The sequence below is a fragment of the Oncorhynchus keta genome, chromosome 13 (assembly GCF_023373465.1).
Source record: "Oncorhynchus keta strain PuntledgeMale-10-30-2019 chromosome 13, Oket_V2, whole genome shotgun sequence".
In the NCBI taxonomy this organism is placed as follows: domain Eukaryota; kingdom Metazoa; phylum Chordata; class Actinopteri; order Salmoniformes; family Salmonidae; genus Oncorhynchus; species Oncorhynchus keta.
In genome coordinates, this window is record NC_068433.1 from 10770570 (window position 1) to 10785185 (window position 14616).

General features: G+C 47.4%; 1 protein-coding gene across 2 annotated transcripts in view; it reads right to left on the reverse strand.

Moving 5' to 3' along the window:
- LOC118392688 (suppressor of hairless protein homolog) overlaps nt 1-14616 on the reverse strand; it is a 106789-nt gene that overhangs the window by 9330 nt on the left and 82843 nt on the right. Inside the window, exons 3-8 of one of the 2 annotated variants that reach the window (XM_052459315.1) lie at nt 11665-11834; nt 11406-11571; nt 7413-7587; nt 5132-5269; nt 1414-1526; nt 742-882 (exon numbers count right to left, since the gene is read on the reverse strand). In XM_052459315.1, coding sequence (XP_052315275.1) covers nt 742-882; nt 1414-1526; nt 5132-5269; nt 7413-7587; nt 11406-11540 — 702 coding nt within the window. In that variant the 5' untranslated portion in view covers nt 11541-11571; nt 11665-11834. The remainder of the gene's footprint in view (nt 1-741; nt 883-1413; nt 1527-5131; nt 5270-7412; nt 7588-11405; nt 11572-11664; nt 11835-14616) is intronic. The other variant, XM_052459314.1, reaches the window with a different exon arrangement.

Genomic DNA, 14616 nt, shown 5'->3' on the forward strand with positions numbered 1-14616 from the left:
TAGTCTCAACACGTAATGAAGGTAGTCTCAACATGTAATGAAGGTAGTCTCAACACGTAATGAAGGTAGTCTCAACATGTAATGAAGGTAGTCTCAACACGTAATGAAGGTAGTCTCAACATGTAATGAAGGTAGTCTCAACATGTAATGAAGGTAGTCTCAACATGTAATGAAGGTAGTCTCAACATGTAATGAAGGTAGTCTCAACACGTAATGAAGGTAGTCTCAACATGTAATGAAGGTAGTCTCAACACGTAATGAAGGTAGTCTCAACATGTAATGAAGGTAGTCTCAACATGTAATGAAGGTAGTCTCAACATGTAATGAAGGTGGTCTCAACATGTAATGAAGGTAGTCTCAACATGTAATGAAGGTAGTCTCAACATGTAATGAAGGTAGTCTCAACATGTAATGAAGGTAGTCTCAACATGTAATGAAGGTGGTCTCAACACGTAATTAAGGTGGTCTCAACACGTAATTAAGGTGGTCTCAACATGTAATGAAGGTAGTCTCAACATGTAATGAAGGTAGTCTCAACATGTAATGAAGGTGGTCTCAACGTGTAATGAAGGTGGTCTCAACATGTAATGAAGGTAGTCTCAACATGTAATGAAGGTGGTCTCAACGTGTAATGAAGGTAGTCTCAACATGTAATGAAGGTAGTCTCAACATGTAATGAAGGTAGTCTCAACGTGTAATGAAGGTGGTCTCAACGTGTAATGAAGGTAGTGTCTCACTCACTTGAAACTGTATGATCCTCTCTTGGGAAAGGCACAGGTACATCCGCTCTGTGTCCTTCAGGTAGAATGAACACTTGTGCAGCTGGGAGACGGGGTCGTCTGCATCCAACAAGGCCGTCTGCTTGTCCACCTTACGGATGATCTGACACACACAGACAGGCTGCTGTTTAGGGTTTAGTTGCTTAGAGCTCAGTGTGTGTGTGTGTTGGTAATAAAGAGAAATAGTGAGAATATTAACATAAAAAAGACATACAAGACACAAAAATAAAGAGTTCTGTAGGAAAAATGGAGAGAGGAGAGAAACATGGAGAGAAACATGGAGAGAGGAGAGAAACAGGGAGAGAAACATGGAGAGAGGAGAGAAACAGGGAGAGAAACATGGAGAGAGGAGAGAAACAGGGAGAGAAACATGGAGAGAGGAGAGAACAGGGAGAGAAACATGGAGAGAGGAGAGAAACAGGGAGAGAAACATGGAGAGAAAAATGGAGAGTGGAGAGAAACATGGAGAGAAACATGGAGAGAGGAGAGAAACATGGAGAGAAAAATGGAGAGAGGAGAGAAACATGGAGAGAAACATGGAGAGAGGAGAGAAACAGGGAGATAAACATGGAGAGAGGAGAGAAACAGGGAGAGAGGAGAAACAGATGTAAGAGAGTGAAGTGGTGGGTAGTACCAGGCGTGGCAGGGCCATCCCGGTGACAGAGCAGACCAGTTTGACCGTCTGTCCATAGTGGATGTAGCCATCTCTCACAGTGAACTCCTCTCCTTCAGACTCCTCGTCATCCACTGGGGAACAGGACACACAACATTCATCTTTTGTTTCAAAAGCACATACCCTTACACTGAGTATAAAGAATTTTAGGGTGGAAATGTAACGTCAAGCCTCTCAACAATCCACTTTAAAACAAAGCATGGTATTGTCATTTACCCATACAGTGGTATCAGAAAATATTCAGACCGCTTGACTTTATCAAAATGTTGTTACATTACAGTCTTATTCTACAATGAATTACATAAACAAATGTCCTCAATCTACACACAATACCCCATAATGACATCACAATACCCCATAATGACATCACAATACCCCATAATGACATCACAATACCCCATAATGACATCACAATACCCCATAATGACATCACAATACCTCATAATGACATCACAATACCTCATAATGACATCACAATACCTCATAATGACATCACAATACCCCATAATGACAGCAAAAACAGGTAAGAATTTTATGCACATTTATAAAAAATAAAAAAACAGAAATATCTTATTTACATAAGTATTCGGACCCTTCTCTATGAGACTAAAAAATGCGCTCAGGTGCATCCTGTTTCCATTGATCATCCTTGAGATGTTTCTCCAACTTGGAGTCCACCTGTGGTAAATTAAATTGATTGGACATGATTTGGAAAGGCACAGACCGGTCTGGCTATATAAGGTCCCACAGTTGACAGTGCATGTCAGGGCAAAGACCAAGCCATGAGGTAGAAGGAATTGTCCGTAGAGCTCTGAGACAGGATTGTGTCGAGGCACAGATCTGGGGAAGGGTACCAAAAAATGTCTGCAGCATTGCAGGTCCCCAAGAACATCATTCTTAAATGGAAGAAGTTTGGAACCACCAAGACTCTTCCTAGAGCTGGCCTCCCGGCCAAATTGAGCAATCAGGGAGAGAAGGGCCTTGGTCAGGGAGGTGACCAAAAATCCAATGGTCACTCTGACAGAGCTACAGAGTTCCTCTGTGGAGATTGGAGAACCTTCCAGAAGGACAACCATCTCTGCAGCACTCCACCAATCAGATTGAACTCTTTGGCCTGAATGCCAAGCATCACTTCTGGAGGAAACGTGGCACCATCCCTATGGTGAAGCACGGTGGTGACAGCATCATGCTGTGGGGATGTTGTTCAGTAGCAGGGACTGGGAGACTAGTCAGGATTGAGGCAAAGATGAACGGAGCAAAGTACAGAGAGATCCTTGATGAAAACCTGCTCCAGAGCCCTCAGGACCTCAGACTGGGGTGAAGGTTCACCTTCCAACAGGACAACAACACTAAGCAGGCAGCCAAGACAACACAGGAGTGGCTTCGGGACATGTCTCTGAATGTCCTTGAGTGGTCTAGCCAGAGCACGGACTTGAACCCGATCAAACATCTCAGGAGAGACCTGAAAATAGCTGTGCAGCGACGCTCCCCATCTAACCTGACAGAGCTTGAGAGGATCTGCAGAGAAGAATGAGAGAAACTCCCCAAATACAGGTGTGCCAAGCTTGTAGCGTCAAACCCAAGAAGACTCAAGGCTGTAATCGCTTCAACAAAGTACTGAGTAATATCTGTCATTATGGGGTATTGTGTGTAGATTGATGAGGAAATAAAATGCAATTTTAGAATAAGGCTGTAACAAAACAAAATGTGGAAAAAGTGAAGGTGTTTGAACGCTTCCCTACACACATTACCCACACACACATACATTACCCATACATTACCCACACACACACATTACCCATACATTACCCACACACGCCTACATTACCCACACATTACCCACACCCACATACATTACCCACACATTACCCACACACGCACACATTACCCATACATTACCCACACACACAGACATTACCCATACACACTACCCACACACATTACCCACACACACATACATTACCCATTCATTACCCACACATTACCCACACACCCATACATTACCCACACACACTACCCACACATGCACACATTACCCATACACACATACATTACCCATACATTACCCACACACACTACCCATACATTACCCACACACACAGACATTCCCCATGCATTACCCACACACACTACCCACACACGCACACATTACCCATACATTACCCACACACACATACATTACCCATACATTACCCATACATTACCCGCACACACATACATTACCCACACACACATTACCCACACACACACATTACCCATACATTACCCACACACGCACACATTCCCCACACACACATACATTACCCATAAATTACCCACACACACATACATTACCCATACATTACCCACACACGCACACATTACCCATACATTACCCACACACCCACACATTACCCACACACACAGACATTACCCATACATTACCCACACACACACATACATTACCCATACATTATCCCCACACACTACCCACACACACATACATTACCCACACACGCTCACATTACCCACACACCCATACATTACCCACACACACTACCCATACATTACCCACACACACATACATTACCCACACACACATACATTACCCACACACACATACATACATTACCCACACATTACCCACACACATACATTACCCATACATTACCCATACATTACCCGCACACACATACATTACCATACATTACCCACACACATATACATTACCCACACACATACATTACCCACACACTACCCACACACGCACACATTACCCATACATTGCCCACACACACATACATTACCCATACACACATACATTACCCACACACACACATACATTACCCATACATTACCCACACACACTACCCACACACGCACACATTACCCACACACACATACATTACCCACACACACATACATTACCCACACACGTACACATTACCCACACACATATACATTACCCACACACACAAACATACATTTTTATTTATTTATTTATTTTACCTTTATTTAACCAGGCAGGTCAGTTAAGAACAAATTCTTATTTTCAATGACGGCCTAGGAACAGTGGGTTAACTGCCTGTTCAGGGGCAGAACGACAGATTTGTACCTTGTCAGCTCGGGGGTTTGAACTCGCAACCTTCCTGTTACTAGTCCAACGCTCTAACCACTAGGCTACCCTGCCGCCCATTACCCATACATTACCCACACACACACATACATACATACATTACCCATACACACATGCATTACCCATACATTACCCACACACACACACACACATTACCCACACATTACCCACACACACACATACATTACCCACACATTACCCACACACACATACATTACCCACACATGCACACATTACCCACACACACATACATTACCCACATTACCCATTTGGGGCAGCAGGTAGCCTTAGTGGTTAGAGCGTTGGACTCGTGACCGAAAGGTAGCAAGACTGAATCCCCGAGCTGACAAGGTAAAAATCTGTCGTTCTGCCCCTGAACAAGGCAGTTAACCCACTGTTCCCCGATAGGTTATCATTGTAAATAAGACTGTGTTCTTAACTGACTTGTCTAGTTAAATAAAGATTTTAAAAAATTAAATACATTGCCCATACACGCATACACCCTTACACACATTTTTACAGTGGAAGTGTGTGTGTGTGTGTGTGTGTGTGTACCACACTCACACAGGTGAACATAGAAGGCACCCCATTGCTGGGAGCTGGCGTGGAAGTTCCCCCCCTCCACATGTAGGTAGCGCGTGCTGACCGTCTGGGACCGCAACCGGTTGAACAGGGCCACCTTGGTCCCCGATGCAATACACACTGCAGTAGGAGACACACACAGAGAGAGAGATAAAGAGAACACACTACATGTACATCTGGGTGATAAGATGAGAACACCACATGTCCCCGTCTGGGTGATAAGATGAGAACACCACATGTCCCCGTCTGGGTGATAAGATGAGAACACCACATGTCCCCATCTGGGTGATAAGATGAGAGCACCACATATCCCCGTCTGGGTGATAAGATGAGAACACCACATGTCCCCATCTGGGTGATAAGATGAGAGCACCACATGTCCCCATCTGGGTGATAAGATGAGAGCACCACATGTCCCCGCCTGGGTGATAAGATGAGAACACCACACGTCCCCGTCTGGGTGATAAGATGAGAACACCACATGTCCCCATCTGGGTGATAAGATGAGAACACCACATGTCCCCATCTGGGTGATAAGATGAGAGCACCACATGTCCCCGTCTGGGTGATAAGATGAGAACACTACATGTCCCCATCTGGGTGATAAGATGAGAGCACCACATGTCCCCGTCTGGGTGATAAGATGAGAACACCACATGTCCCCGTCTGGGTGATAAGATGAGAACACCACATGTCCCCGTCTGGGTGATAAGATGAGAACACCACATATCCCCGTCTGGGTGATAAGATGAGAGAACCACATGTCCCCGTCTGGGTGATAAGATGAGAACACCACATGTCCCCATCTGGGTGATAAGATGAGAACACTACATGTCCCCATCTGGGTGATAAGATGAGAACACTACATGTCCCCATCTGGGTGATAAGATGAGAACACTACATGTCCCCGTCTGGGTGATAAGATGAGAACACTACATGTCCCCGTCTGGGTGATAAGATGAGAACACTACATGTCCCCGTCTGGGTGATAAGATGAGAACACCACATGTCCCCGTCTGGGTGATAAGATGAGAACACCACATGTCCCCGTCTGGGTGATAAGATGAGAACACTACATGTCCCCATCTGGGTGATAAGATGAGAGCACCACATGTCCCCGTCTGGGTGATAAGATGAGAACACCACATGTCCCCATCTGGGTGATAAGATGAGAGCACCACATGTCCCCATCTGGGTGATAAGATGAGAACACCACATGTCCCCGTCTGGGTGATAAGATGAGAACACCACATGTCCCCATCTGGGTGATAAGATGAGAGCACCACATGTCCCCATCTGGGTGATAAGATGAGAACACCACATGTCCCCATCTGGGTGATAAGATGAGAACACCACATGTCCCCATCTGGGTGATAAGATGAGAACACCACATGTCCCCGTCTGGGTGATAAGATGAGAACACTACATGTCCCCATCTGGGTGATAAGATGAGAGCACCACATGTCCCCGTCTGGGTGATAAGATGAGAACACCACATGTCCCCATCTGGGTGATAAGATGAGAGCACCACATGTCCCCATCTGGGTGATAAGATGAGAACACCACATGTCCCCATCTGGGTGATAAGATGAGAACACCACATGTCCCCATCTGGGTGATAAGATGAGAACACCACATGTCCCCATCTGGGTGATAAGATGAGAACACTACATGTCCCCATCTGGGTGATAAGATGAGAACACTACATGTCCCCGTCTGGGTGATAAGATGAGAACACTACATGTCCCCATCTGGGTGATAAGATGAGAACACTACATGTCCCCATCTGGGTGATAAGATGAGAACACTACATGTCCCCATCTGGGTGATAAGATGAGAACACTACATGTCCCCATCTGGGTGATAAGATGAGAACACTACATGTCCCCATCTGGGTGATAAGATGAGAACACCACATGTCCCCGTCTGGGTGATAAGATGTAGGAGAAGAGGGTAGAAAGCGGGCCAAAAAACACTCTACAGCGACTTAACAATATTGAACATTGGGTCATTTTTCAGGCATCGGTTGTCATCTGTTTTTTGAGCTGTAGCGCCCTCTAGCGGCAAGACTGGAAAACAGGGAAACTTTGATGAAGAGCAATAGTAGCATTGTGAATGGCAGACATGAACATTGTTTGAACACAATAGAATAGTTTCAATAGACATCTTTCACGAGCCACGTCCTGTTCGAGGAAGGAAGGATGGTTTTTGAAAGCAGGGCCCTATGAGTGTGTGTGTGTGTGTTGGCGTTTGTGTGACTCACGGTCTGCGTTCTTCAGGGACTGTTTCTTCTTGGAGGGCTTGGAGATGACTTTTATCCTCTTACTAAGGAAGACGCCGATGTCGGCGCTGTTGCCGTAGAACATCTTGACCGACAGCATGAAGTGCTTTCTCTTGTCGGAGTCTGATATGTACAAGGTTTTGGCTGTGCAATAGTTCTGAGTGAGAGGGGAAAAAATAAGGCCAGGCACCAGTTAGTCATTTCTTTGGTGAGAGTGAGTGAGTGAGTGAGTGAGTGAGTGAGTGAGTGAGTGAGTGAGTGAGTGAGTGAGTGAGTGAGTGAGTGAGAGAGACAGAGAGTGAGTGTGAGAGACAGAGAGAGAGACAGAGAGACAGTGAGAGAGACAGAGAGAGAGACAGAGAGAGAGACAGAGAGACAGAGAGAGAGACAGAGAGAGAGACAGAGAGAGAGACAGAGAGAGAGACAGAGAGAGAGACAGAGAGAGAGACAGAGAGAGAGACAGAGAGACAGTGAGAGTGAGAGACAGAGACAGAGAGACAGAGAGAGTGAGAGAGACAGAGAGAGTGAGAGAGACAGAGAGACAGAGAGAGTGAGAGAGACAGAGAGAGAGACAGAGAGAGAGACAGAGAGAGAGACACAGAGAGAGAGGTGTGAGTGGGACAGAGAGAGAGAGAGAGGTGTGAGTGGGACAGAGAGAGAGAGAGAGAGATGTGAGTGGGACAGAGAGAGAGAGAGAGGTGTGAGTGGGACAGAGAGAGAGAGAGAGGTGTGAGTGGGACAGAGAGAGAGAGAGGTGTGAGTGGGACAGAGAGAGGTTTGGGTGGGACAGAGAGAGAGGTGTGAGTGGGACAGAGAGAGAGGTGTGGGTGGGACAGAGAGAGAGGTGTGAGTGGGACAGAGAGAGAGGTGTGGGTGGGACAGAGAGAGAGAGGTGTGGGTGGGACAGAGAGAGAGGTGTGAGTGGGACAGAGAGAGAGGTGTGAGTGGGACAGGAAGAAAGGGAGGGAATGAGAGAGAGAGGTGTGAGTGGGACAGAGAGAGAGGTGTTAGTGGGACAGAGAGAGAGGTGTGAGTGGGACAGAGAGAGAGGTGTGAGTGGGACAGAGAGAGAGGTGTGAGTGGGACAGGAGAAAGGGAGGGAATGAGGGAGAGGTGTGAGTGGGACAGGAAGAGAGGGAGGGAATGAGAGAGAGGTGTGAGTGGGACAGGAAGAAAGGGAGGGAATGAGAGAGAGAGTGTGAGTGGGACAGAGAGAGAGGTGTTAGTGGGACAGAGAGAGAGGTGTGAGTGGGACAGAGAGAGAGGTGTGAGTGGGACAGAGAGAGAGGTGTGAGTGGGACAGGAGAAAGGGAGGGAATGAGAGAGAGGTGTGAGTGGGACAGGAAGAAAGGGAGGGAATGAGAGAGAGGTGTGAGTGGGACAGGAAGAAAGGGAGGGAATGAGAGAGAGAGAGAGGTGTTAGTGGGACAGGAAGAAAGGGAGGGAATGAGAGAGAGAGAGGTGTGAGTGGGACAGGAAGAAAGGGAGGGAATGAGAGAGAGAGAGAGGTGTGAGTGGGACAGGAAGAAAGGGAGGGAATGAGAGAGAGAGAGAGGTGTGAGTGGGACAGGAAGAAAGGGAGGGAATGAGAGAGAGAGAGAGAGAGAGAGAGAGAGAGAGAGAGAGAGAGAGAGAGAGAGAGAGAGAGAGAGAGAGAGAGAGAGAGAGAGAGTGGGACAGAGAGAGAGGGAGAGGTGTGAGTGGGACAGAGAGAGAGAGAGAGGTGTGAGTGGGACAGAGAGAGAGAGAGAGGTGTGAGTGGGACAGAGAGAGAGAGAGAGGTGTGAGTGGGACAGAGAGAGAGAGAGGGTGTGAGTGGGACAGAGAGAGAGAGAGAGGTGTGAGTGGGACAGAGAGAGAGAGAGGTGTGAGTGGGACAGAGAGAGAGAGAGGTGTGAGTGGGACAGAGAGAGAGAGAGGTGTGAGTGGGACAGAGAGAGAGAGAGGTGGTGTGAGTGGGACAGAGAGAGAGAGAGGTGTGAGTGGGACAGAGAGAGAGAGAGGTGTGAGTGGGACAGAGAGAGAGAGAGGTGTGAGTGGGACAGAGAGAGAGAGAGGGGTGTGAGTGGGACAGAGAGAGAGAGAGGTGTGAGTGGGACAGAGAGAGAGAGAGGTGTGAGTGGGACAGAGAGAGAGGTGTGGGTGGGACAGAGAGAGAGGTGTGAGTGGGACAGAGAGAGAGGTGTGAGTGGGACAGAGAGAGAGGTGTGAGTGGGACAGAGAGAGAGGTGTGGGTGGGACAGAGAGAGAGGTGTGAGTGGGACAGAGAGAGAGGTGTGGGTGGGACAGAGAGAGAGAGGTGTGGGTGGGACAGAGAGAGAGAGGTGTGGGTGGGACAGAGAGAGAGAGGTGTGAGTGGGACAGAGAGAGAGGTGTGAGTGGGACAGAGAGAGAGGTGTTAGTGGGACAGAGAGAGAGGTGTGAGTGGGACAGAGAGAGAGGTGTGAGTGGGACAGAGAGAGAGGTGTGAGTGGGACAGGAGAAAGGGAGGGAATGAGAGAGAGGTGTGAGTGGGACAGGAAGAAAGGGAGGGAATGAGAGAGAGAGAGAGGTGTGAGTGGGACAGGAAGAAAGGGAGGGAATGAGAGAGAGAGAGGTGTTAGTGGGACAGGAAGAAAGGGAGGGAATGAGAGAGAGAGAGAGGTGTGAGTGGGACAGGAAGAAAGGGAGGGAATGAGAGAGAGAGAGAGAGGTGTGAGTGGGACAGGAAGAAAGGGAGGGAATGAGAGAGAGAGAGAGGTGTGAGTGGGACAGGAAGAAAGGGAGGGAATGAGAGAGAGAGAGAGGTGTGAGTGGGACAGGAAGAAAGGGAGGGAATGAGAGAGAGAGAGAGAGAGGTGTGGGTGGGACAGGAAGAGAGAGAGAGAGGTGTGAGTGGGACAGGGAGAGAGGTGTGAGTGGGACAGAGAGAGAGGTGTTAGTGGGACAGAGAGAGAGGTGTGAGTGGGACAGAGAGAGAGGTGTGAGTGGGACAGAGAGAGGTGTGAGTGGGACAGGAGAAAGGGAGGGAATGAGAGAGAGGTGTGAGTGGGACAGGAAGAAAGGGAGGGAATGAGAGAGAGGTGTGAGTGGGACAGGAAGAAAGGGAGGGAATGAGAGAGAGAGAGGTGTGAGTGGGACAGGAAGAAAGGGAGGGAATGAGAGAGAGAGAGAGTGTGAGTGGGACAGGAAGAAAGGGAGGGAATGAGAGAGAGAAAGGTGTTAGTGGGACAGGGAGAGAGGTGTGAGTGGGACAGAGAGAGAGGTGTGAGTGGGACAGGAGAAAGGGAGGGAATGAGAGAGAGGTGTGAGTGGGACAGGAAGAAAGGGAGGGAATGAGAGAGAGAGAGAGGTGTGAGTGGGACAGGAAGAAAGGGAGGGAATGAGAGAGAGAGAGAGGTGTGAGTGGGAGAGGAAGAAAGGGAGGGAATGAGAGAGAGAGAGAGGTGTGAGTGGGACAGGAAGAAAGGGAGGGAATGAGAGAGAGAGAGAGAGGTGTGAGTGGGACAGGAAGAAAGGGAGGGAATGAGAGAGAGAGAGAGAGGTGTGAGTGGGACAGGAAGAAAGGGAGGGAATGAGAGAGAGAGAGAGGTGTGAGTGGGACAGGAAGAAAGGGAGGGAATGAGAGAGAGAGAGGTGTGGGTGGGACAGAGAGAGAGAGGTGGGTGGGACAGAGAGAGAGGTGGTGAGGGGACAGAGAGAGAGGTGTGAGGGACAGAGAGAGAGGTGGAGTGGGACAGAGAGAGAGAGAGAGAGAGAGAGAGAGAGAGAGAGAGAGAGAGTGGGACAGAGAGAGAGAGAGAGAGAGAGAGAGAGAGAGAGAGAGAGAGAGAGAGAGAGAGGGACAGAGAGAGAGAGAGAGAAAGAGAAAGAGAAAGAGAAAGAGAAAGAGAAAGAGAAAGAGAAAGAGAAAGAGAGAGAGAGAGAGAGAGAGAGAGAGAGAGAGAGAGAAGAGAGAGAAGAGAGAGAGAGACAAAGAAGTGTACAGGGCCCTACCTTTCCCTCGATGTTGAGCTGTTGCATCTCCTGGTCACTGTTTCCTATCCCTATAAAGGCACAGGGTTGAGCCTCCTGCTCTGAACAGCCCTCTCTCTCCATCTCCTCTCTCTTCTTCTTCCAGCCAGAGCCCATCAGGTAGACACATGGGGGTGGACAGAAGAACCTGAACACGCACACACAAGTATAATTTACATACACTGATTATAGCAAACATTAGGAACACAATCCTAATATTGAGCGAAACCACCCCCCCCACCTTTCTCCCTCAGAACAGCCTCAATTCGTCGGGGTATGGACTCTACAAGGTATTGAAAGCGTTCCACAGGAATGCTGGTCCATGTTGACTCCAATGCTTCCCACTGTTGTGTCAAGTTGTCTGGATGTCCTTTGGCTGGTGGACCATTCATTAATGAAACACACGGGAAACTGTTGAGCGTGAAAAACAAAACAGCACCATTGCAGTTCTTGACACAATCAAACCGGTGCACCTGGCATCTACTACAATACCCAGTTCAAAGGCACTTCAGTATTTTGTCTTGCCCAGTCACACAATACATGTCTCTGTTGTCTCAAGGCTTAAAAATCCATTTTAAACATGTCTCCTCTCCTTCATCTACACTGATTGAAATGGATTTAACAAGTGACATCAATAAGCGATCATCACCTGGTCTGTCATGTAAAGAGCAGGTGCTCCTAATGTTTTGTATCCTCAGTGTACACACCACTGCCCAGACTACACACACATCAAATGATTAGTAGCTATAATACTTTACACACACACACACACACACACACACACACACACACACACACACACACACACACACTAACGATAGAACGGTCTGGAATCTACTCTGGTCTGGTGGGTCCAGACTGTTCATAAACATGTCATACTGCATGTTCGACGTTCTGCCACTAGATGGCAGTGTGACATAAAGAAAAAGAAGTGTAGAACTTGGGAATGAAGTTTCAGCCAAGTTGTCAGCGCATTTCTTTGAGTGACGAACAAACTTCTCAAAACAGCTACTAAAATCCTGTAAAACCTTGTTTAATTTTCAAAGGAGGATGTGAAATGTTAAACCAATAAACGAGGGGGCTTGCTCGAGTCGAATCTGACAAGAACTTCATTTTTAGCCAGTACCTCAGGAAGACATGTCAGGAGAAATAAACACGTGGATTGCTTAAAACAACAGTTTTACTTGTCTCAGTCATGTCCCCTCTTTAGGGAGAAATATCTAAATGTTTTCACCCATGTTGCTCTTCAAAATAACTAAAGCGGTTTGTTTTTATGAGCATGTGCAGGAAAAGAAGGAAAGTCATATGGAGACAGTTGTCATGAGACTGTCTGTCTAGTCTGAGGAGAAGGAGAGTGACACATAACACCAGTCTGCTTTCATCTCCTAAAAGAGAGAGAGAGAGAAAGAGGGAGATTTCAGTGGAAAACCCATCTTTACACACGCGCAATTTATTCATGCTCAGAGCTCCTATTGTGTATCAAAACACAGACAAGCATTCATATTGTAAACACACACACCGACAGCGACGCCACGCCCACTAGGCTCTTCCTTAGAGAGGGACACACTCCCGGAGAGCTGACCCAAACCAACGTTGGTTGGTTCAGAATGAAACACTGACTAACGTGTGTGTGTGTGTGTGTGTGTGTGTGTGTGTGTGTGTGTGTGTGTGTGTGTGTGTGTGTGTGTGTGTGTGTGTGTACACAGTGTACAAAATATTAGGAACAACTTCATAATGTTATGTTGGAGATTAGAGTTACACAAGAGAGAGACAACATTTACACTACAGAGATACATTACACTACAGAGATACATTACACTAGAGAGAGAGACAACATTTACACTACAGAGATACATTACACTACAGAGACTACAGTTACACTGCAGAGAGAGACCACAGTTACACTGCAGAGGGACCACAGTTACACTGCAGAGGGACCACAGTTACACTGCAGAGAGACCACAGTTACACTGCAGAGAGACCACAGTTACACTGCAGAGGGACCATAGTTACACTGCAGAGGGACCACAGTTACACTGCAGAGGGACCACAGTTACACTGCAGAGGGACTACAGTTACACTGCAGAGAGACCACAGTTACACTGCAGAGATACCACAGTTACACTGCAGAGAGACCACAGTTACACTGCAGAGGGACCACAGTTACACTGCAGAGGGACCACAGTTACAACATTTACATTTACATTTAAAAAGCAGAGGGACTACAGTTACACTGCAGAGGGACCACAGTTACACTGCAGAAAGACCACAGTTACACTGCAGAGACCACAGTTACACTGCAGAGAGACTACAGTTACACTGCAGAGAGACTACAGTTACACTGCAGAGAGACTACAGTTACACTGCAGAGAGACTACAGTTACACTGCAGAGAGACTACAGTTACACTGCAGAGAGACTACAGTTACACTGCAGAGAGACTACAGAGAGACTACAGTTACACTGCAGAGGGACTACAGTTACACTGCAGAGGGACCACAGTTACACTGCAGAGAGACCACAGTTACACTGCAGAGAGACTACAGTTACACTGCAGAGAGACTACAGAGAGACTACAGTTACACTGCAGAGGGACTACAGTTACACTGCAGAGGGACTACAGTTACACTGCAGAGAGACCACAGTTACACTGCAGAGAGACCACAGTTACACTGCAGAGAGACCACAGTTACACTGCAGAGAGACCACAGTTACACTGCAGAGAGACCACAGTTACACTGCAGAGGGACCACAGTTACACTGCAGAGGGACCACAGTTACACTGCAGAGGGACCACAGTTACACTGCAGAGGGACCACAGTTACACTGCAGAGAGACCACAGTTACACTGCAGAGGGACCACAGTTACACTGCAGAGGGACCACAGTTACACTGCAGAGGGACCACAGTTACACTGCGGAGAGACTAAAATGTCGTGTCATTTTTAGCCCATCATGTGCCCTATTCCAGAGAACACTGGAATAGTTCTTCCAAACTGCCCCCAGTAATTATATAGATTTATTTCATTCAATTGACTCTAATGACAGAAACTCTGGAGATGTTTATTCTAAGCGGGAAGATATTCAACATCATGCCAAGCACTGAATACTCGCGCTTGGCTGCCGAATGTGAAGGTGTCTCCATACCATTTACATTGAGGAAGTGTGGTCATAATCTATATTTTAGCGATCCAC